The following is a 25386-nucleotide window of genomic DNA, read 5'->3' on the forward strand; positions in this document are numbered from 1 at the left end:
CTAACTGTTCGTGAACCAAACAAGGGGTGCCCTATCTTGGAATGCCTCCCGTGCATACGGCCCAGCATGCTTCTTCCAATGTGGACCTACAAACCATTCGACTGCCGCTCCCCCAAGCAAGCCTCCCAACTGCACGATGCAAATCAATCCAGGTAAGCTAATAAAGCATTTTGTTATTTTTTGTTGCCAAATGATGAAATCAATTGTGTCGAGAGTTCATTAGGAGACCTACATGTCCACAGTTGTCAATGTCGTGCTTTAAGAAGAGGCCAATTGCCTGCATGCCAAACAAAACATATGAAATCCCTCTACAGACGGAATGCAACATTTTTCTTGGCAAAAACAGTAACAAATTAAGATAAAAATAAAACGAGTAAAGGCTTAAATCAGTATACGGACCAGATTAATGAGAACCACAAGTGCAATATCCACTAGAGTTTCATTTGCCTTGTCCACAAACTCCCGGTGCCTCCACATATAAACTGCTTTTGCACCAATCTGATCATCAAGATAAAGGTTCAACCATGATCAATGGTGAATAAGTCCTAAATAAATTCATTAGGGATGTAAGGTAAATGGACATACCAATCCACAAATAGCACCGGATGCACCAATAGAACGCGCGGGGTTAAACCAGTAACTCATCAGCGAACCTGTTACATAGTTTGTTAGTTACTATACCATTGAAAAGGCTCGCACACATTCCATTAATTTTGTCAACAAAATATGAGTAAGATACAACAGAAATCCTACCATTGAAAATTTCTCTTGAATGGGAATCTAATGATATACATTTTATGGACACAACTCATATTTTCTTGACCAGATTAACGATCAAAGTGTTTCCTCAGAAATGTGTGCGAGCCTTCTAAATTAGAACGGAGGGAGTAAGAAAATGCAGACCTGATAATGCCGAGGTGCAATAAATAGCTAGGAATCTTCTAGTTCCGGTAACCTCTTCCACCATAGGCCCAAGCTCCTCCAAAGCGCGATTGTTATTCTGCATCACCCCGTAGTATATATGATGATAGCTAGCAAGTCAGCGATCGCTTTTAATTCGGTAGAACTGAAAACCGAAAACAGGACCATCGAACACGTACAGCAAAGTGAGTAAAATCCTTATGAAGAACGGCTGCTGTTGCCAGACGCCATATCTCCCCCTTTTTTATCAAGTCGTTGTTCTGCGATCCATGGTGAAATGATCGTCACATTAGTTTAGCATTAATTAATTAGTTACTTAATATATACCCCGCAAAAAAATAGTTACTGAATATATAGATTTAGAGATAAATATAGGTGCACTGTAATTTATTTTTCAACCGATATAGAGGGCTTGCACGTACCTTAGCTCCCAGCATACATAGCTTTCGTTTTGTTGCTACGTCCACCAGGTGAACCCTTGGGCGCAAGCAAGCAAAACACAAAAAGATCAATAAATGCACAGATTATATAAAGAAGCTGGGTACTTTGACCCTACATAAATTCTAATGGAGGGAAACCAAACGATGCATGGTGCATGCATTGGCTCACGTACGTACAGGAAATTGATGGCGATAAGAGCGTCGGTGCAGTTCCTCTTGTCCTTGTTGCTTCCATGGTTATTTGGCCCCATTGGCGGCGATTCCTTGTCTGACTTCTTGTTGGCAGTGAGAAGGCCGGCGGCGGAGAAGGACGCGGCGGAGATCACGTTCCCAACGATGAGGCGGCCGAGTGGCTTTGACTTGGAAGACGACCACGAATGGGCATGTGATCCTCCTCCAAACCACCGCCTGCCGTTGGCTGCTACTCTCGGCGGCAACATGACATGAAGATGATGCCGCACCTCCTACGCATGCCAACCGCGCGGGAACATAAGAAGATGAAAGATCGAGCTCGAAAGTAAGATACCTTTTTTTTGCTAATTTACAAAAGCTATGGCGTAGGCTTTGCAGTTTGGGGAACTGCACGTACCAGCGGCGAGCGATGGTGGAGACCGCCAGCGCCGGCGAGGCGAGGAAGCGCCGGAGAAGGAGGAGCCCGGCGGAAGGTGCGGAGCCGGAGCAGCAACCGTGACGCCATGGGCGCAAGATCGTTTCGAACTTTCGATCGTACTAGCAGGTCGGCCTTTTTCGTTTTGATCGTTACGATGGAGATTGTGTAGGTCGCTCCGGCTTTGCCTTCTTGGGGATCGGAGGAGGAGTCATGGACTCGATCATCGTGATCAATGCGGAGACCGGCCGGGATTATGATTCAGATAAAGGTTCGGACTGACTGTTTCCAACATGATTCCGGCCGTGTCAGTCCGATCGAGGAAGAGGGAAACAAAAAGTTCTCCATATTCTAACAGGAAAGGAGATTGTGCCATGGTCTGAATAGGCCGGACGTGCAGAATGCCCCACAGAAAAACATTTCTAACGCCTTTTGGATAACAGTTTGTCTAATTCGCATCTAGATATTTTATAAGGATGTTACATCTAAGCTCCCATAAATAACGCAGCAACAAGGGACAAAAAAAAATAGTTAAGACAAAAAAACCACAAACATAGTGAACATCAGGTTAGATGTGACATGTCCTAGACAGACCCTTTGGATATCAACTGAAATATGTAAAATATTATTCTGAAGTTGAGTGAATTAACTGAAATATGTGCTAAATGATTTCTAATTGATTCACACATGATTGAATAGTTTTCTTTTAACATAGTACAAACGTAGATGCTCATACATACACACACACACTCACCCTATGAACGCACGCATGCATACCTTACCCGTATGAACACCTCTGAGAGACTGAGCCGACACATTATCTTGAGATACTCAGCCAATCTCAGAAGCGTCCAGGGAAAGAGCGCTCGTACCGAGCTGCCGCTAGGGTTCCTCCTGCTTCCCGCCGGCGCCGGCGCCTGTCTGCCTCGTCTCCTGTAGCCTTAGGACCATGGAGGCGTGGTGGATCTCGGCCCTTGCGGGCGGGAGGGCTTCGTTTTTTGATGTTTTTCTAAGTTTTCTTAGGGTATGTGTCTTGCTCAGATAGATGAGGCGGCGGCGGCCCTCTGAAGATAGAATAAGGTTCTCCCTGCCTAGCCCCTATCCGGTGGTGCTTCTCATGTCATCGGAGGGCGTGTGGAGGTTTGTTTCCGGCGGATCTCACTGGATTCGGTCGGCATTTGTCTACGTGGATCCACGTGGATTCGGTACTTGTTCCTATGTGTTCATGTGTCTACAAGTTGGATCCTTCCAATTTGGATCCACGTGGATGCACTGTTTCTATAGGGCCTTAGCACGACGAGTTCCCGACTGTCTACTACAAGATGTTTTGTCCAGCTCCAGGGAGGGAGGGGAGATGACGGTAGCATGCCTCCAGCTCAGTTCGGTGCTTGTAGTCGTCGCTAGGTGGTCTACGGGTCTGGATGTAACTTTTATTATTTCTTGTATCCGTTGTACTATCATGATTGATGATGAATATATTTTTTCACTAAAAAAAGATTGGCGAAGTCGCCATAGATGTCTTCATATTCAATGGGACCATTGAGCGCGCATCTCCGGAAGGCCTGAAATATATTCAGAAAATGCGGGCATTAATGTCAAGTCTAGGACTTAAACGCTGGTTGGTTGAGGATAGCACTGTCCACCTAACCATCCAATCACTTGTTGGTTCACAAATATGATTGAATAGTTGATATTTTTAAAAACTCAAAAGTTTACATTCCAACTTCAAACTATTTGTCCAATTCAATTGAAAAAAGTCATATTTTTTATATTCGGTTGAAGCAAGTAAACAATTTCTGTTTGGAAATTGTGTAAAACCCTTAAAATGTATGTGAAATATTTTTTGAAATTAAATTATTTTACCTACAATTCAAAAAAAAAATCAAAAACACATTCAACATATATTTACAGTTATTATAGTCAATTTGGGATTTTTAATACATATTTAAGTTTTATTCTAAAACATTTAAACAACAAAATTATAACTAACCCAAAAATGGTTGTGTTAAAATTCTTCCAAAATTGAGTGAAATAGCTAATGTTGCGCAAACTGTTTCCTGAAATTGAGTGAAGAAATTGAAATGTATGTGATTTTTATGAAATTAAATGATTTAGTTAGATTTCAATCAATTTTAGAACACACTTAAAAACTATTTTCAAATATAACACTCAATTTTAGAATATATTTAGCACATGTTTCATGTCCTCAAATATAATGGAAACAACTAAATTAGATATGGTTTAAAATGTCTTACATGTCATGGTTTCAATCAAATGAAAGGTATGAAAGTGATGTGTGTATTTATAAGTTATTCTTGATTTTTTGAAAGATTTTTGAAATTATGAAGTTGATTGAAATACATGAAGTTTGTGTGGAACTTTTTCCACAATTGAATGATATAATTGAAATGTATGTGTGACATATTTCAAGAAAATTGAAAATTCCGGTTCTATTTTTTTATTAATTTCAGAAAACATCTAGCACCTACTTCCAGTTTTGTACACAATTTAAGTGCTTACTTATAAATTTTATTGAAATACGAGTCAAGTAATTGAAGTTTCTTTCAAAGTTTGGATTTGTATCATATTTTAGTCAATTCATAAATAAGCACTAAAAATTATTGAAGTGATTTAGATATGTGTGAAATGTGTTTGCAGCTTTTTTCCGAAGTTGTAATATTTTATTTATAAGATAACATTTTTCAAACAATATTTAACACATACTCCATTTTAAATATATGATTGAAACCTTAAAATTGTAATTATTATAAAATATATTCAAGATTGGTCTTGTTCTATATGTCTTGTCGTCATAAATTAAAGTATGTAAAACTTTCGAAACTAAATTTTAGTTAGAATGTCAATCATCTAAAATATCCCTAATAAGAAAAGGTATGCCTTTTTGCATGGAGAGAGAGAGAGAGAGAGAGAGAGTTTGGGAGGTTGCATGCAGTCGTTTCTGTCTCTACGTGATCCCTAATCCCCACTTTACAAAAGCTAACACGTCTTTGCATGTGTAGCAACCGTGCGATAGACTAGTGACAATGAATGGGCGAATACAAACGAGAGGACTAAAAACTTCTCTCCTGGTGGCGGCTAGGGTTTCACTTCCTCGGTCGATCTCGTCGACCTCCAGTCCCTATCGCCGCCCCGCAGCTGTTTCTTCCCCCGGGAACAATGGCATCGGTCTCAGACGCAAACTCGACGACAAGCTACGGGGCGAAGGATGGTAGTACGAGCGATCTGGATGATTTCTTTGGCCAGTTAGATCTCATAGAGGAGGAGTTTGATGATCTTGTAATTGATGAGGCGGATCCTATGATCACACTAGTAGAAAATAGGGAACTAGTCCCGGTTCTGGAACCGGGACAAAAAGGTCGGGACTAAAGCCCAAAACCTTTAGTCCCGGTTCGTTTACGAACCGGGACAGAAGGGGCTCCACGTGGCCGCAGCGGGGCACCCAGTCAGAGGACCTTTAGTCCCGGTTGGTAACACCAACCGGGACCAAAAGGCATCCATGCGTCAGCAGCTGGCACGAGCTGGGGTTTTTGTTTTTTGAAGGGGGGGGGGGTTAGGGGGTTTTGGAGGGTTAATTTAGGGGTTTCATATTGTGTTAGCTAGCTAATAGAGAGAAGTGTCCTCTCTTTCTCCGTGCTTGGTCGACGCTAGCTACTATACATATAGATAGAACTCAACACGCTAGCTAGTAAGCAAATGAAGGAACCATTAATTACACAAGATCGTCATGAACATATATAAAGAGAAGTGACCTCTCTTTCTCCGAGAGATTGGTCGAACAACAAGTTTTCGTATATCTATCCGAGGCTACTAACTACATATATACAATATAAGATCTCTTACAATCCCTAACATCTAAAGTCTATATCAATTTCCACATGCAAATTCCGAGATCCTCATCAAGTTTCTTTATCGAAATACACTAACAGAACTTGCTGTCATATTATGAGGCTTCAAGATGTTAATCAATGTTCTCTTCTCACTGTACAAATGAAATTGTTTGCTCATAAAGGAAATATAACAACCGGGCATGAAGCAAAACCAAGACTTGGTAAAATGACACAAGCAATCCAAATTACCCCTGGTCTCACCGACAACATTTGAAGCTAAAATAAATAAGCAGAAGTGAAGATGTACAATAGAACATAGACAAATATAAGTTAAATCCTGCATCTATATAGTATGATCAACATCACAAGGAGGAGAAATTGAACAGGTAGGGCTGCATTTCCTGTCATCATGTATCCCCTCGCAACACTCTAGAGATCTGATGACCCACAAGTATAGGGGATCAATCGTAGTCCTTTCGATAAGTAAGAGTGTCGAACCCAACGAGGAGTAGAAGGAAATGACAAGTGGTTTTCATCAAGGTAATTTCTGCAAGCATTGAAATAGTCGGCAACAAGTAGTTTGTTAGCAAGATAATTTGTAAAAAGTAACAAGTAACAATAGTAACAATAAGTGCAGCAAGGTAGCCCAATCCTTTTGACGGCAAAGGACAGGACGGTACGGTCTCACATAATAAGCAAAGCATTCTTGAGGGCACACAGGAATTTCATCTAGTTACTTTCATCATGTTGGTTTGATTCGCGTTCGCTATTTTGATAATTTGATATGTGGGTGGAGCGATGCTTGGGTGCTATTCTTACTTGAACAAGCCTCCCACTTATGATTAACCCCCTCGCAAGCATCCGCAACTACGAGAAAAGTATGAAGATAAAATATAACCATAGCATTAAACATATGGATGCAAATCAGCCCCTTACGAAATAGCGCATAAACTAGGGTTTAAGCTTCTGTCACTATAGCAACCCATCATCTAATAACTACTCCACAATGCATTAATAACATTTTTATTTGTTTCACCGTGGCCTTTTGAGTTTATTTCAAATCTACGTAAATAGGCAGGTATCGACACACCAGCAACATCTCCCGCGCAGTCAGGGTCTGGAGGCCAGAATAGAGGAGTTGCCCAGTAACACAACACCTACTTCATACATTTTTCAAGCCCGTAGTCTTTGAACTCCGGTCTCCATCCCTCCAACGCTCTATAAACTTCACTTGCCACCTCCTCGATTAGCTTTGCCCCCAACATTAGTATTTTTTGCTCTGTGTTTTTTCTTTTGCAAAACAGAACAGCCCACGATCCAATTACATGGCAGTCTCACAAGGATCATGGGATCATGAATCTTTTTTTGCTTTGAGAATAATATCATTTCTACCTTTCCATAAATAACAAAACATAGCAGAAATTCCAACCATAATAAGTCTTTTGTAAGTTTTCTGGAATGTATTTAGCTGGACATTCAAGTCTAGCAGCAGAGCATTCAAAAAGCACGTGATTTATATTCTCATCCTGCCCACAAAGTACACATTCTTTTCCTCCCTTTCATCGTTTCTTAACCAGATTATCTTTACTAACAAAGGTGCTGCGATCAATCAACCAGAAGAACATTTTGATTTTAGTTGGAAATTTCACCTTCCAAAGAAATTTGTGTGGAAAACCCACCTCAGTTTTAACAAAAACATGTATAAAGATTTAACAGAAAAGATTCTATCACTAATTAACATCCACTGGGGTTTGCCCTTCCGATTTTTTTTATATGAGACCAGGTCTCACGGGCTAGCAGGTGAGACACACCCTGATGGATGACACGTGGCATTCACAAATCATAAAGCATCTAATCTCTCCCCCCTAATTTCAAGTGGGGGTTGGGTGGGGTAGATGCTTTGTGATTTGTAAATGCCACGTGTCATCCATCAGGGTGGGTCTCACATGCTAGCCCCTGAGACCTGGTCTCATATAATTCTTTTCCTGCCCTTCCCCCCATACATTCTAACCTCCTCAGATCTACTTTTAAGACTAGCCCACAAGTTAGCAGAATCACCAATAAGATTTCTTGTAAAGGAAAAAATTGTCCCATCCCTTATTAATGGCCTTGGCAACAAAGATCTCATGATCAAAATTTATATTGTACAACCTGGGGTAAGCATCTTTTAGTGGTTTGGATCATACTCACCAATCCTCCGAAAATCTAGTGTTTCTTCGATCCCCCATTTTTTAACATGTTGACAGTATGAATTTTTAACTTTCAGGAGATTAGCCAAAATTGAGAGTCCCCCACTCTTTTGTTAATCAAATAAATGCATTTTTCCTTCACATATTTATTAAGCAGAAGATCAATCCATACACTTTCTTCAGTTTCTAGTTTCCAAAACCGTTTAGCTAACAAGGCTTTGTTCATGAGATCTAAATTCAAAATCCTTAAACATTACAAAATTCCCCAAGAGTTCAGAGAGCAAGTCTAGACTGGTGAGACTGGAAGAACTGTTTTACTGCATCGTAACTGTTGAGTATAATGTTTATTAGGAAAGACGAGATAGACTAGGATTTGTTCTGGCTTGTCTTGTACTCAAAGTAGATGATTGTACTCCTATATATATGCCCACGAGGCTCAAGCAATACAACAACTATTCCACCAAACCTCTCTCCCCCTTCTAACATGGTATCAGTTTCCGGGTTCTAAACCCTAGCCGTGGATACGTCTCCAACGTATCTATAATTTTTGATTGTTCCATGCTATTATATATTCTGTTTTGAATGTTTAATGGGATTTATTATACATTTTTATATTATTTTTGGGACTAACCTATTAACCGGAGGCCTAGCCCAAATTGCTGTTTTTTTTTGCCTATTTCAGTGTTTCGAAGGAAAGGAATATCAAACGGAGTCCAAACGGAATGAAACCTTCGGGAGAGTTATTTTTGGAACGGAAGCAATCCAAGAGACTTGGAGTAGACGTCAGGGAAGCTTCGAGGTGGCCACGAGGCAGGGAGGCGCGCCTGCTCCCCCTGGGCGCGCCCCCCCACCCTCGTGGGCCCCTTGTGGCTCCCCTGACCGACTTCTTTCGCCTATATATATCCATATACCCTAAAAACATCGGGGAACAGAATAGATCGGGAGTTTCGCCGCCGCAAGCCTCTGTAGCCACCAAAAACCAATCGGGACCCTGTTCCGGCACCCTGCCGGAGGGGGGAACCCTCACCGGCGGCCATCTTCATCATCCCGGCGCTCTCCATGACGAGGAGGGAGTAGTTCACCCTCGGGGCTGAGGGTATGTACCAGTTGCTATGATCTCTCTCTCTCTCTCGTGTTCTTGAGATGGTACGATCTTGATGTATCGCGAGCTTTGCTATTATAGTTGGATCTTATGATGTTTCTCCCCCTCTACTCTCTTGTAATGGATTGAGTTTTCCCTTTGAAGTTATCTTACCGGATTGCGTCTTTAAGGATTTGAGAACACTTGATGTATGTCTTGCATGTGCTTATCTGTGGTGACAATGGGATATTCACGTGATCTACTTGATGTATGTTTTGGTGATCAACTTGCGGGTTCCGTGACCTCGTGAACTTATGCATAGGGGTTGGCACACGTTTTCGTCTTGACTCTCCGGTAGAAACTTTGGGGCACTCTTTGAAGTTCTTTGTGTTGGTTGAATAGATGAATCTGAGATTTTGTGATGCATATCGTATAATCATACCCACGGATACTTGAGGTGACATTGGAGTATCTAGGTGACATTAGGGTTTTGGCTGAGTTGTGTCTTAAGGTGTTATTCTAGTACGAACTCTATGATAGATCGAACGGAAAGAATAGCTTCGTGTTATTTTACTATGGACTCTTGAATAGATCGATCAGAAAGAATAACTTTGAGGTGGTTTCGTACCCTACCATAATCTCTACGTTTGTTCTCCGCTATTAGTGACTTTGGAGTGACTCTTTGTTGCATGTTGAGGGATAGTTATATGATCCAATTATGTTATTATTGTTGAGAGAACTTGCACTAGTGAAAGTACAAACCCTAGGCCTTGTTTACTAGCATTGCAATACCGTTTACGCTCACTTTTATCGCTTGCTACCTTGCTGTTTTTATATTTTCAGATTACAAATACCTATATCTACCATCCATATTGCACTTGTATCACCATCTCTTCGCCGAACTAGTGCACCTATACAATTTACCATTGTATTGGGTGTGTTGGGGACACAAGAGACTCTTTGTTATTTGGTTGCAGGGTTGTTTGAGAGAGACCATCTTCATCCTACGCCTCCCATGGATTGATAAACCTTAGGTCATCCACTTGAGGGAAACTTGCTACAGTTCTACAAACCTCTGCACTTGGAGGCCCAACAATGTCTACAAGAAGAAGGTTGCGTAGTAGACATCAAGCAGTTTCTGGCGCCGTTGCCGGGGAGGTGAGTGCTTCAAGGTATATCTTTAGATCTTGCAATCAAATCTTTTAGTTTCTTGTTTTATCACTAGTTTAATCTATAAAAGAAAACTACAAAAAAATGGAATTAAGCTTGCCTCATACGCTTCATCTTTTTAATATCTTTCGTGAGTATGATGGAAAGGAAAACTGTGCTCAAGTACTAGAAGAAGAATTACATAGAATGCTTGGCATAAAATATGTGAATGATGAGCATGATTGCAATGTTGTTAGTATGAATTCTTTGAATACCCATGATGCTAATGATATGCAAAGCCACAAGCTTGGGGATGCTATGTTTGATGAAGATGATATGTTTTGTCCCCCAAGTTTTGATATGCAAATTTGTTATGATGATAGCATGCCTCCTACTTATGATGATTATATTGATGAAAGTGGGTTTGGAAGAGTGTCAACTTTAGGAATTAATGATCCCACTATTTTGGAGGATGTTGAATCTTATTGTGATAATTATAAAAGTGGATTTGGAGAGGTCATGACTTTATTTAGTGATGAATCCACTATTTCGGAACAGGTTTCAATTGATTATGATGAGAACAAAGTTGCTACTTATGATGATTATTGTGATGACACTTATGCTATAAAAATTAGTGATGATTATATTCATAAAACTTGTCATGATTATGATTACCCTTTTTCTGAACATTACCCTTTTTATGTGGAAACAATTTATAGTATTCGAGTTTCTTATGATACTCCCACTATTCTGAATGAGAAGAATTTTGCTTATGTGGAGAGTAATAAAATTTCTATGCTTGTAGATCATGAAAAGAATGCTTTAGGTGCTGTTTATATTGTTAAATCCATTCATGATGCTATTGAAAATTATTATGAGAGAGGAATTTATGCTTGTAGGAATTGTAATAATACCAAGCTTCCTCTCTATGTGCTTAAAGTTTTGAAGTTATGCTTGTTTTGCCTTCCTATGCTAGTTGATTATTGTTCCCATAAGTTGTTTGCTCACAAAATCCCTATGCATAGGAAGTGTGTTAGAATTAAATGTGCTAGTCATATTCTTCATGATGCTCTCTTTATGTTTCAATTCTTATCTTTTATGTGAGCATCATTGAAATCATCATGCCTAGCTAGGGGCGTTAAACGTTAGCGCTTGTTGGGACGCAACCCAATTTTATTTTTTGTTCTTTGCCTTTTGTTTCTGTTTATTAATAAATAATCCATCTATCCTATGTTTAGATGTGGTTTTATTGTTTTAATTAGTGTTTGTGCCAAGTAGAACCTTTGGGAAGACTTGGGTGAAGTCTTTATGATCTTGTTGTAAAAAACAAAAACTTTAGCGCTCACGAGATTAGATACAACTTTTTACTGGAGAGTGCTATTTAGTTGATTCTTTTTGCAGATGATTACTAGCCAAATTAGTCAGGTCCACCAATTTATTTCAGAATTTTTGGAGTTATAGAAGTATACGTTTGATACAGATTACTACAGACTGTTCTGTTTTTGACAGATTCTGTTTTCATTGTGTTGTTTGCTTATTTTGATGAATCTATGAGTAGTATCGGAGGGTATGAACCATAGAGAAGTTGGAATACAGTAGATATTACACCAATATGAATTTAGAATGAGTTCACAACAGTACCTAAGTGGTGATTTATTTTCTTATACTAACGGAGCTTAGAAGTTTTCTGTTGAGTTTTGTGTTGTGAAGTTTTCAAGTTTTGGGTAAAGATTCGATGGACTATGGAATAAGGAGTGGCAATAGCCTAAGCTTGGGGATGACCAAGGCACCCCAAGGTAATATTCATGGATAAACAAGAGCCTAAGCTTGGGGATGCCCCGGATGGCATCCCCTCTTTCGTCTTCGTTCATCGGTAACTTTACTTGGAGCTATATTTTTATTCACCACATGATATGTGTTTTGCTTGGAGCGTCATTTTATTTTCTTTTGTTTTGCTTGCTGTTTGAATAAAATACCAAGATCTGAAATTATTAAATGGGAGAGTCTTCACACAGTTACATAATTATTCGACTACTCATTGATCTTCACTTATATCTTTCGGAGTAGTTTGTTGTTTGCTCTAGTGCTTCACTTATATCCTTTTAGAGCACGGCGGTGGTTTTATTTTGAAGAAATAGATGAACTATCATGCTTCAATTATATTAGTTTGAGAGTCCTAAACAGCATGGTAATTTGCTTTGGTTATGAAATTAGTCCTAATATGATAGGCATCCAAGAGGGATATAATAAAAACTTTCGTATAAAGTGCATTGAATACTATGTGAAGTTTGATTCCTTATGATTGTTTTGAGATATGAGGATGGTAATATTAGAGTCATGCTAGTGGATTAGTTGTGAATTTGAGAGATACTTGTGTTAAAGTTTGTGATTCCCGTAGCATGCACGTATGGTGAACCGTTATGTGATGAAGTCAGAGCATGATTTATTTATTGATTGTCTTCCTTATGAGTGGCGGTTGGGGACGAGCGATGGTGTTTTCCTACCAATCTATCCCCCTAGGAGCATGCGCGTAGTACTTCGTTTCGATAACTAACAGATTTTTGCAATAAGTATGTGAGTTCTTTATGACTAATGTTGAGTCCATGGATTATACGCACTCTCATCCTTCCATCATTGCTAGCCTCTCTAATACCGCGCACCTTTCGCCGGTATCATACACCCACCATATACCTTCCTCAAAGCAGCCACCATACCTACCTATTATGGCATTTCCATAGCCATTCCGAGATATATTTCCATGCAACTTACCACCGTTCCGTTTATTATGACACGCCCCATCATTGTCATATTGCTTTGCATGATCATGTAGTTGACATCGTATTTGTGGCAAAGCCACCATTCATAATTCTTTCATACATGTCACTCTTGATTCATTGCATATCCCGGTACACCGTCGAAGGCATTCATATAGAGTCATATTTGTTCTAAGTATCGAGTTGTAATTCTTGAGTTGTAAGTAAATAAAAGTGTGATGATCTTCATTATTAGAGCATTGTCCTAGTGAGGAAAGGATGATGGAGACTATGATTCCCCCACAAGTCGGGATGAGACTCCGGACGAAAAAAAGAGGCCATAAAAAATGAAGAGAAAAGGCCCAATTAATAAAAATGAGAGAAAAAGAGAGAAGGGACAATGTTACTATCCTTTTACCACACTTGTGCTTCAAAAGTAGCACCATGATCTTCATGATAGAGAGTCTCGCCTATGTTGTCACTTTCATATACTAGTGGGAATTTTACATTATAGAACTTGGCTTGTATATTCCAATGATGGGCTTCTTCAAATTGCCCTAGGTCTTCGTGAGCAAGCGAGTTGGATGCACACCCACTTAGTTTCTTTTGTTGAGCTTTCATACACTTATAGCTCTAGTGCATCCGTTGCATGGCAATCCCTACTCACTCACATTGATATCTATTGATGGACATCTCCATAGCCCGTTGATACGCCTAGTTGATGTGAGACTATCTTCTCCTTTTTTGTCTTCTCCACAACCACCATTCTATTCCACATATAGTGCTATGTCCATGGCTCACGCCCATGTATTGCATGAAGATTGAAAAAAGTTTGAGAACATCAAAAGTATGAAACAATTGCTTGGCTTGTCATCGGGGTTGTGCATGATTAAATACTTTGTGTGATGAAGATAGAGCATAGCCATACTATATGATTTTGTAGGGATAACTTTCTTTGGCCATGTTATTTTGAGAAGACATGATTGCTTAGTTAGTATGCTTGAAGTATTATTATTTTTATGTCAATACTAAACTTTTCTCTTGAATCTTTCGGATATGAATATTCATACCACAAATAAGAGAATTACATTAAGGAATATGCTAGGTAGCATTCCACATCAAAAATTCTGTTTTTATCATTTACCTACTCGAGGACGAGCAGGAATTAAGCTTGGGGATGCTTGATACGTCTCCAACGTATCTATAATCTTTGATTGTTCCATGCTATTATATATTCTGTTTTGGATGTTTTATGGGCTTTATTATACACTTTTATATTATTTTTGGGACTAACCTATTAACCGGAGGCCCAGCCCAAATTACTGTTTTTTTGCCAATTTCAGTGTTTCGAAGGAAAGGAATATCAAACGGAGTCCAAACGGAATGAAACCTTTGGGAGAGTTATTTTTGGAACGGAAGCAATCCAGGAGACTTGGAGTAGACGTCAGGGAAGCTTCGAGGTGGCCACGAGGCAGGGAGGCGCGCCTGCCCCCCTGGGCGCGCCCCTCACCCTCGTGGGCCCCTCATGGCTCCCCTGACCGACTTCTTTCGCATATATATATATATATATATATATATATATATATATATATATATATATATCCATATACCCTAAAAACATCGGGGAACAGAATAGATCGGGAGTTCCGCCGCCGCAAGCCTCTGTAGCCACCAAAAACCAATCGGGACCCTGTTCCGGCACCCTGCCGGAGGGGGGAACCCTCACCGGTGGCCATCTTCATCATCCCGGCGCTCTCCATGACGAGGAGGGAGTAGTTCACCCTCGGGGCTGAGGGTATGTACCAGTAGCTATGTGCTTGATCTCTCTCTCTCGTGTTCTTGAGATGGTACGATCTTGATGTATCGCGAGCTTTGCTATTATAGTTGGATCTTATGATGTTTCTCCCCCTCTACTCTCTTGTATTGGATTGAGTTTTCCCTTTGAAGTTATCTTATCGGATTGTGTCTTTAAGTATTTGAGAACACTTGATGTATGTCTTGCATGTGCTTATCTATGGTGACAATGGGATATTCACGTGATCTACTTGACGTATGTTTTGGTGATCAACTTGCGGGTTCCGTGACCTCGTGAACTTATGCATAGGGGTTGGCACACGTTTTCGTCTTGACTCTCCGGTAGAAACTTTGGGGCACTCTTTGAAGTTCTTTGTGTTGGTTGAATAGATGAATTTGAGATTGTGTGATGCATATTGTATAATCATACCCACGGTGTAGCGACCATACCTCAAACAGTATGATCTCTGTGTATCAGTGTCATCCCTGGATCGGTAATGCTGACACGCACAGTACTTGAGGATTTATAACAGAGTAGCAATCACACACTTATTACATCGAATGTCTCAAAAGAGAACTTATTACAATAAATATGGCTTAAGGCCATCTAATACGATAACAACGGAAGGTTTGGAAGATAAAGTGAGTCCATCAACTCCAACGGCATCACTGAGTGAAAGAACACGACCTAAGGCACCTTACTCGTCCTCTGAAAAGTCTGCAACATGATATGTTCCAGCCCGAAATGGGTCAGCACATGGAATATGCTGGCAAGGTAACACAAGAGAGTAATGAACAGAATAATACTATCACTACATGCATATATGGCTGGTGGAGGCTGTATGGTTAATATGTTTTGCGAAAAGCCAATTTTTCCCTACAACAAAGGAATAAATTTTATTTAACTATCATGGTGGTTGTTAAACATTGAGAAGGTTCACCCAACTCAATCCCAATTAAGCATCATCATTAAACCCAATCAAATTATATTAAGAGTGATGAGATCCACATGATAATCCAAGAGCTAGATACTCAAGATGTCCATAACCGGGGACACGGCTAACCATGATTAGTTTGTACACTCTGCAGAGGTTTGCGCACTTTTCCCCACAAGACTCGATCTCCTCCGTTGGATTTCTCGCACTTCATAATGTTTGAGAAACGGATGACCGAGACACAGTCTTTCCGAAGAGTTCCCCTTAACCGATAGATAGGCCTGTACACCTACAATCCCCTACATCTGCTAGCCCATCATGGAAAGGTTTCCCACAACTTACTCAACTATGCCACAGCCCATAATGGCATGTGGCTGCACACAGAAGTTTCTGGCATGAATAATCTTATGATCCCTTTGAGCCTGGGTGGTAGTCCATAGGAGAATCACACGGTACCCCGGGATTTCTAAAAATACAGGCAACACTGGGTTCCCCAGGTGCCTCAATCCATCCAGATGTGTATTAAAGTTGCTACCTTAAGTTAACCATTAATTAACAATACTCACATCTGTCATGAATACACTCAAACCCAAACCACGTCTACGAGCATAACATAGCAATATAAGCAACGTAGAAGTAACTCCCATAGGTTTGATAATAAACAGGTGAATAGGTACTACCTCATCTACTTCCCAAACCCACAATTTAATTTAAATCCTAACCATGCAATTGTTTTGAGGATTGATCTAATGCAATAAAACTGGGTAGTAAAGAGGTATGATCAAAGTGTTACTTGCCTTGCTGATGATCCGTGAAACCTGGAGACTCGTAGTAGCACGCTTCGCACTCCGGGTACTCTATCGCAAACAAACAAGCATACAATAAGCAATCAAGCAAAGATGCATGGGTAAAACTCAAATAAGAAGATCTAACCAGAAAGTTCAACTTAAGAACTCCGGTTTGCAAAAAGAATCAAATCAAACGAAGCAACGAAACTCAAACTGCGAAAGAAACAAGCTTCGATTACTAATCTTGACTAATGTCAAATTTTACAGTAGCAAAAAATTGTTTAAGTTGATTAAACAGAAAGAGGGCATCGAGACGAAGAACTAGGCACTTGAATCGCCTGATTCCGATAAACGAGCGAAAAGATAAACTAAAACGAAAATCAGATCAGAAATCGCGATCGATAATAACCGCGAAAAATCCGAGAAAAAGAAAAACTGACGAACAGACTAACGAACGAACGTTCGCTGTCTGCGGTTAACGAGTGAAAACCGTTCGTTAAAACGAACGTATGAACGGGCGTTTGCTAAATAACTAAACCGGAAAAAACCAATCTAATAAAAAAAGGGATCTAGGGTTTCGAAATAAAAACCGATCGGTTTTCTCACGAAAACCGAGGGCGGCGGCTACCTCCGGCGGGGTCCAGCGAGGTCGGCGGCGGCTCCGGCGGCTAACGGCGACGGCGACGAGGATATCCGGCGGCGGCGGGGCGCGGAACGGGGCGGCGGCGGCGCTGCGGGGAGGCGCGGGCGGTGCGGCGGCGGCTCGGGACGGCGACGCGGCGGCGGTGGCGCGCGGTTCCGGCGGCGGCGGCGGGTTTCGGGTGGCGCTAGGGTTTTCGGGCGGGGTGGCGCTGGCTCGGGCCTCCGCGGCTTTAAAGGGCCGGCCGGGCTAGTGTCCAGGTCGGACACGGCCCGGTTAGGTCGGTTCGTTTTGTTAAATAATTCCGCGCAGAAAAACATAGAAAAGAAATACTAAACTGACTGAAAAAATCCTGAAATAAATTTTCCCCGTCCTCTAAAAATCTACCGGACAAGGTGAACATTTATTTGGGACTCTAATGCAATTTTGGAAAACGCGTATTTTTCCTAATTCAAATGAAATAGCGATAAAACTCCGAATAAAATTCTTATTTGATTTTAACATTAAATCTCCAATATTTCTTTATTTTGAGGAAGTCATGTTATCCCCTCTCTTTTATTTTCATAAAAGAAATATACGAAAAGAAAATAATTAAAATCAAACGATCCTCTTTTCAAAATTTGTGAAAACTCAAATATGAAAATAACGAAAATCCCAACTCTCTCCGTGGGTCCTTGAGTTGCGTAGAATTTCTAGGATCAAGCCAAAATGCAATAAAATATGATATGCAATGATGATCTGATGCATAACATTCCAAATTGAAAATTTGGGATGTTACAAACCTACCCCCTTAAGATGAATCTCGCCCTCGAGATTCGGGTTGGCTAGAAAATAGGTGAGGGTGATCTTTCCGTAGGTCGTCCTCTCGTTCCCAGGTGGCTTCATCCTCGGTATGGTGGCTCCACTGAACTTTGCAAAACTTGATAACTTTGCTGCGTGTAACTCGGCTGGCGAACTCGAGAATCTTGACTGGCTTCTCCTGGTAGGTCAAATCGCTATCCAACTGAATTGCTTCCAGTGGCACTGTATCTCTGAGAGGAATATCAGCCATCTCTGCGTGGCACTTCTTCAACTGAGAAACGTGGAACACATCGTGAACTCCTGACAATCCTTCGGGCAATTCCAACTTGTAAGCAACTTCTCCCATACGTTCCAAAACTTTGCATGGTCCCACAAAACGTGGTGCTAGCTTTCCCTTAACTCCAAAGCGCTTCACTCCTCGGAGTGGTGATACACGAAGATACACTCTGTCTCCAACTTCGTAAACTGTCTCCTTGCGTTTAGAATCCGCATAACTCTTCTGCCTGGACTGGGCTACTTTGAGTCTATCACGAATCAGCTTAACCTTCTCTTCAGACTCTTTAATCAAATCTGGTCCAAACAACTGACGGTCTCCAACTTCATCCCACAACAACGGTGTCCTGCACCTCCTTCCGTACAATGCTTCAAAAGGGGCCATCTTCAAACAGGCTTGATAGCTGTTGTTGTAAGAGAACTCTGCGTAAGGCAAATGGTCGTCCCAACTAGATCCGTAATCTAGCGCACAAGCTCTCAACATGTCCTCCAAAATCTGATTGACTCTCTCAGTCTGTCCATCTGTCTATGGGTGAAAAGCTGTACTGAACTCTAGCCTGGTTCCCAAAGTTTCATGCAACTGATTCCAAAACTTTGAGGTAAACTGGGTTCCTCTATATGATACAATGGTCCTCGGAACTCCATGCAAACATACGATCCTGGTCATGTATATCTTTGCCAACTTAGCACTGGTGTAAGTGGTCTTCACTGGGATGAAATGAGCTACTTTCGTCAAACGATCGACTACAACCCATATCGAGTCATAGCCTGAACGAGTCCTGGGCAATCCCATGATAAAATCCATGCCTAGCTTGTCCCACTTCCATTCGGGTATCGGCAATGGTTGTAGCAATCCCGCTGGCTTCTGATGTTCTGCCTCCACTCTCTGACATACATCACAAACTGCTACATACTCCGCAATATCCTTCTTCATTCCGGTCCACCAGAAACTATCCTTCAAATCCAGGTACATTTTAGTATTTCCTGGGTGAATCGAATATGGCGAATCATGGGCCTCCTGCAAAATCAGCTTCCTGATCTCCTGGTCATTTGGCACATATACGCGGTCCTCAAACCATAAGGTATCGTGCTCATCCTCATGAAATCCTTTAGCCTTTCCTTTGCTCATCCCTTCCTTTATCTCGGCAATCTCCTTGTCCGTCTTCTGAGCTTCTCTGATCTTATCCATCAAAGTAGACTGAATCTCCAATGCTGCTAAATAGCCTCTCGGAACTATCTCCAAACATAGCTCGCGAAGATCCTCTGCTAACTCCTTGGGTAACTCTCCGGTCATGAGTGTATTGACATGACTCTTGGGGCTCAACGCATCAGCTACTACGTTAGCCTTTCCGGGATGATAATGCAACTTCATATCATAATCCTTAATGAGTTCCAACCATCTCCTCTGCCTGAGATTCAACTCCTTCTGTGTGAAGGTATAGTTCAAACTCTTGTGATCCGTGTATACCTCACAATGGTTTCCGATGAGAAAATGTGTCCAAGTCTTCAACGCATGCACTACGGCTGCTAACTCCAAATCATGGGTAGCATAATTCAACTCATGGGGTTTAAGCTGTCGTGAGGCATATGAAACAACTCTTCCCTCCTGCATAAGTACGGCTCCAAGTCCTCGACGAGAAGCGTCGCAATACACTTCATAATCCTTGCGTTGATCTGGCAGAATCAACACTGGTGATGTAACCAAGCGTTTCTTCAACTCCTGAAAACTGGCCTCACATTCCTCAGTCCATTTGAACTTGGTGTCCTTCTTCAACAACTCCGTCATAGGCTTTGCAATCTTTGAGAAATTCTCAATGAACCTCCGGTAGTATCCTGCGAGTCCAAGTGATATGTCTCCGTCGTATCTATAATTTTTGATTGTTCCATGCCAATATTCTACAACTTTCATATATTTTTGGCAACTTTTTATACTATATTTGGGGACTAACATATTGATCCAGTGCCCAGTGCCAGTTCCTGTTTCTTGCATGTTTTTGTTTCGCAGAATATCCATATCAAATGGAGTCCAAACGGGATAAAAACGGACGGAGATTATTTTTGGAATATTCAGAGAATATGGGAAGGAAAATCCACGCGAGACGGTGCCCGAGGGAGGCACGAGGTAGGGGGGCGCGTACCACCCCCCTGGGCGCGCCCCTGACCCTCGTGGGCTCCCTGTAAGGCGGTTGATGCCCTTCTTCGGCCGCAAGAAAGCTAATTTTTAGGAAAATATCACGGCGAATATTTCAGTCCAATCGGAGTTATGGATCTCCATATATATGCGAAACGGTGAAAGGGCAGCAGAACAGAACGCAGAAACAGAGAGAGACAGAGAGACAGATCCAATCTCGGAGGGGCTCTCGCCCCTCCCACGCCATGGAGACCATGGACCAGAGGGGAAACCCTTCTCCCATCTAGGGAGAAGGTCAAGGAAGAAGAAGAAGGAGGGGGGCTTTCTCCCCCTCACTTCCGGTGGTGCCGGAGTGCCACCAGGGGCCATCATCATCACCGCAATCTTCACCAACAACTTCACCGCCATCATCACCAACTCTTCCCCTCTCTATGCAGCGGTGTACCCTCTTTTACCCGCTGTACTCTCTACTTAAACATGGTGCTCAACGCTATATATTATTTCCCAATGATGTATGGCTATCCTAGGATGTTTGAGTAGATACGTTTTGTCCTATGGGTTATTTGATGATCAAGATTGGTTTGAGTTGCATGTTTTATTATTGGTGCTGTCCTATGGTGCTCTCCGTGTCGCGCAAGCGTGAGGGATCCCCGCTGTAGGGTGTTGCAATACGTTCATGATTCTCTTATAGTGGCTTGCGTGAGTGACTGAAACACAAATCCGAGTAAGGGGGTTGTTGCGTATGGGATAAAGAGGACTTGATGCTTTAATGCTATGGTTTGGTTTTACCTTAATGATCTTTAGTAGTTGCGGATGCTTGCTAGAGTTCCAATCATAAGTGCATATGATCCAAGTAGAGATAGTATGTTAGCTTATGCCTCTCCCTCAAATAATATTGCAATAATGATTACCGGTCTAGTTATCGACAACAAGCTCTCTACTAAAACAAACTTAGTTGTGTCTTCATCTAAACAGCCCCTAGTTTTTATTTACGCGCTCTTTATTATCTTGCAAACCTATCCAACAACACCTACAAAGTACTTCTAGTTTCATACTTGTTCTAGGTAAAGCGAACGTTAAGTGTGCGTAGAGTTGTATCGGTGGTCGATAGAACTTGAGGGAATATTTGTTCTACCTTTAGCTCCTCGTTGGGTTCGACACTCTTACTTATCGAAAGAGGCTACAATTGATCCCCTATACTTGTGGGTTATCACCAAGAAAACTCCGGATCTCTCCAACTGACGTGGGTGCTTCCCAATTTGTTACAGTGACAACTTTGCCAGGGTCTACTGCTATTCCTTCTCCGGATATAACATGTCAGAGGAATCCAACTTCCTTCAACCAAAACTCACACTTGCTGAACTTGGCATATAACTGATGTTCTCTGAACTTCCCAAGTACCAAGCGCAAATGTTCCTTATGCTCCTCTTCATTCTTCGAGTAGACCAGAATATCATCAATGAACACCACAACGAACTTATCCAAAAACTCCATAAACACCTTGTTCATCATGTTCATAAAATAGGCAGGTGCGTTAGTCAGTCCAAATGACATAACGGTATACTCATATAGCCCGTACCTTGTGGTAAAAGCTGTCTTAGGTATATCCTGCTCTCAAATCTTTAGCTGGGGGTACTCTGATCGCAGATCGATCTTGGAAAAGACCTTAGCTCCTGCAGCTGGTCAAACAAATCATTGGTCATTGGCAGTGGGTACTTGTTCTTGATTGTCACCTCATTCAATCCTCGATAATCAACAACCATCCTAAACAATCCATCCTTCTTCTCCACTAGAAGCACTGGTGATCCCCAAGGTGACGAACTTGGGCGAATATAACCTTTATCCAGTAACTCCTTAATCTGCTTCTTAATTTCCTCCAAAACCTTTGCGGGCATTCTGTACGGTCTCTTAGATATTGGCCCTGTGCCTGGCAAAAGCTCAATCAAAAATTCAATGTCTCTATCCAGTGGCATGCCTGGCAACTCTTCTGGAAATACATCCGGGAAATCCTTCACCACTGGTACTTCCTCCTGTACAACTCCTGATAAGGAATTTACTTGAGTCCTATTCGGCACATGCCGGGATACATACTTGATCCTTCTTCCTTCTGGGGTGGTGAGCAAAATCGACTTACTGATGCAATCGATGTTTCCTCCATACATCGATAGCCAATCCATACCCAGAATCACATCCAAACCTTGCAACTCCAAAATTATCAGATCTGAGGGGAAAACATGCCTACGTATGGTCAATGGCATCTGAAAACATCCTTGGCTTGCCATATACTCTGCTCCTGGCGAGCTCACTAACATAGGTGTACTAAGAACTTTGGTGGGAAGTTTATACTTATCCACAAATCCCCTTGATATGTATGAATGCGATGCACCAGTATAAAAAAGAACGACTGCAGTAAATGACTTAACCAAAAACTTACCTATTACTGCATCTGGCTGGGCTTCAACCTCCTCCACGTTAACGTGGTTCACTTGTCCCCTGTTGAAAGGGTTGGGCTTCTTCCCAGAACTTCCATTGCCGTTTCCATTCTTAGCTTCAGGACATTCATTGGCGTAATGTCCAGTCTTCTGGCACTTGTAGGAAGTAACGTGGCTTAGATCTTTCTTGGCGGGTGTTACTAGGTCGGAACGGTTCTGGCCATTGCTTCCTCCATTACCATTCCCATTCTTGGGGCCACTATGGTTGTGTGAACTTCCTCCAGTGTGATTGTGACCTCCATGGTTATGCTGAAGGGGTCCTCCCGAGTTTGGGGTAAAACGGGGTCTCTGCAGAGCTCCAGAATTGTACTTTCCTTGTCCATATTTCCTCTTGCGGTTGTCAATCTGCTGCTACTTCCCTTCAATCATGAGAGCTCTATCTACCAACTTCTGGTAGTTATTGAAATTTCCACCATCAACTGCATGCTCAGCTCATCATTCAGTCCTTCCAGAAACTTCTCCTGCTTAGCTGCATCTGTAGCGACGTCATCTGGGGCATAACGTGCTAGCTTACTAAAATCATCCACATACCGGCCAACTGTGCGTACTCCTTGGCATAAGTTGCAGAACTCGCGCTTCTTCATGGCCATAGCTCCTGTTGATACATGGGCAATGCAAAAAGCCTGCTGGAACTGCTCCCATGTAACAGTGTCGATGGGGTAAGTGGCTATGAAATTCTCCCACCATGATGCTGTGGGTCCATCAAGCTGATGTGCGGCAAAACGCACTCTCTCTGCATCTGTGCATCCTGCAGTGGTCAACTCCCTTCCAATCTTGCGGAGCCAATCATCTGCAACTATCGGCTCGGTGCTATTGGAGAACACCGGCGGTTTCAGCCTTAGAAAACGGGCTAAGTGATCAACAGGTGGTGGTGGTGGTGGTGGGTTGTTGTTGTTGTTGTTGTTCCCCTGATTCTAATTCTAGACTAGTATCTGCATCAATGCATTCTGCTGCTGGATCAACTGAGTGAGCTCCGGTGGGAAAGCAAATCCATTGTCACGTCTCGGAGGCATCTGCTGGGTTTAGAAAAGATGAGAAAACAGAGTAGAATGAGGTTGGGGGGGGGACACTACCCATATGCACATGAGACAAACACAATCATATCACTCAATCAATCAAGCAAGGGCATACAATCGGTCTAGAACTATCAAAAGTGCTCGGACTATACTATTTACATGGTGGAATACTACTATTGATATGGTGGTCGACTAGAAAAATTGATCGGTGGAAGACTCCATAATATCTGCTCCAGCTTCATCAAAAAAGTCATCATCGCTATCGTCAGGGTCCAAGTCGGTGTCGTCGATGATGATGTAGTTCTCCGGGCAAGTGGAATCGTCGTCTTCTCCTCCTGGCGCGGGATCTCCCATGAATACTCCGATCTTCTTTATCAGGGCGTCATTCTTCTCCAATAGTGTTACGATTTCCTCCTCATATCCATCGCGTGTAGACTTGAGTTCTTCCTCCAGCTCCGTGATCCTTGTCATCGCCTTCTTCAAATCTGTCATGCCTGCGCACATCTGGTTCTCCTGGCGTCGAATGTGCTGGTTTAACTCCTGGATGAAAGCTGCAATGGATCTACCCTTCCTGGTGCTGATCATCTCCCATTGCTCATCTCGGCACCCACAAATCTGGTAGATAGTATCCTTGAGATCCTTGTGGTAAACTTCTCTAATGCGTCCCATGGTGATGTGGGCTGCCATACTCTTTCCTAGACTCCAGGTTGGTGCATCAAAGGAAAAACTCTATGGGCTCAGTGACTGACGTGAATGTCCTTCCTGGAACTTGAACTTGAATCATCCAGCGCTCCTCTTCTAGTAAAGTGGCGTTGTGAGTCCCGGTGAAGCTTGGTATTCCGATGTTCAGGTACCTAGTGACTTCCTTCAAGTGGCGTCCAAAGGGTGTGTCTTCTTCCGGTTGTGCAAACTTGTTCCTTGCATCCGCCATCCTAAAGAGTAGAAAAATGGAGAGGAGTCAGAAATGAGAAGAGAGTAGTGATCTAGGGCTTTAGCTTAGTGGTCGTGTCCTACAGTCAATGTGTGCTCTGATACCATCTTGTAGCGGCCAGACCTCAAACAGTCTGATCTCTGTGTATCAGTGTCATCCCTGGATCGGTAATGCTGACATGCACAGTATTTGAGGATTTATAACAGAGTAGCAATCACACACTTATTACATCGAATGTCTGAAAAGAGAACTTATTACAATAAATATGGCTTAAGGCCATCTAATACGATAACAGCGGAAGGCTTGGAAGATAAAGTGAGTCCATCAACTCCAACGGCATCACTGAGTGAAAGACCACGACCTAAGGCACCTTACTCATCGTCTGAAAAGTCTGCAACATGATACGTTGCAGCCTAAAACGGGTCGGCACATGGAATATGCTGGCAAGGTAACACAAGAGAGTAATGAATAGAATAATGCTATCACTACATGCATATATGGCTGGTGGAGGCTGCATGGTTAATATGTTTTGCGAAAAGCCAATTTTTCCCTACAACAAAGGAATAAATTTTATTTAACTATCATGGTGGTTGTTAA

At 42.0% G+C, this 25386-nt stretch overlaps 1 protein-coding gene across 1 annotated transcript; it reads right to left on the bottom strand.

Moving 5' to 3' along the window:
• LOC109753652 (uncharacterized) lies at positions 1–2058 on the bottom strand. The gene is made up of 6 exons (XM_020312565.1): positions 1951–2058; positions 1539–1825; positions 1344–1398; positions 400–498; positions 233–277; positions 1–129 (listed from the first exon to the last, which is right to left on the bottom strand). Exons 1-6 carry the CDS (start codon positions 2056–2058, stop codon positions 1–3), a joined length of 723 nt encoding a protein of 240 aa, XP_020168154.1.
• Between the last annotated feature and the right edge of the window lie 23328 nt (positions 2059–25386).

The sequence above is a fragment of the Aegilops tauschii genome, chromosome 2 (assembly GCF_002575655.3).
Source record: "Aegilops tauschii subsp. strangulata cultivar AL8/78 chromosome 2, Aet v6.0, whole genome shotgun sequence".
Taxonomy (NCBI): domain Eukaryota; kingdom Viridiplantae; phylum Streptophyta; class Magnoliopsida; order Poales; family Poaceae; genus Aegilops; species Aegilops tauschii.

Coding starts and splice junctions, on each gene's coding strand:
- LOC109753652 (XM_020312565.1), bottom strand. CDS start 2,058: ATGGCGTCACGGTTGCTGCTCCGGCTCCGCACCTTCCGCCGGGCTCCT. Junction 499..1,343: donor TATGTATGCTGGGAGCTAAG/GTACGTGCAAGC, acceptor CTTGATGATCAG/ATTGGTGCAAAAGCAGTTTA. Junction 130..232: donor ACATTGACAACTGTGGACAT/GTAGGTCTCCTA, acceptor TGCATCGTGCAG/TTGGGAGGCTTGCTTGGGGG.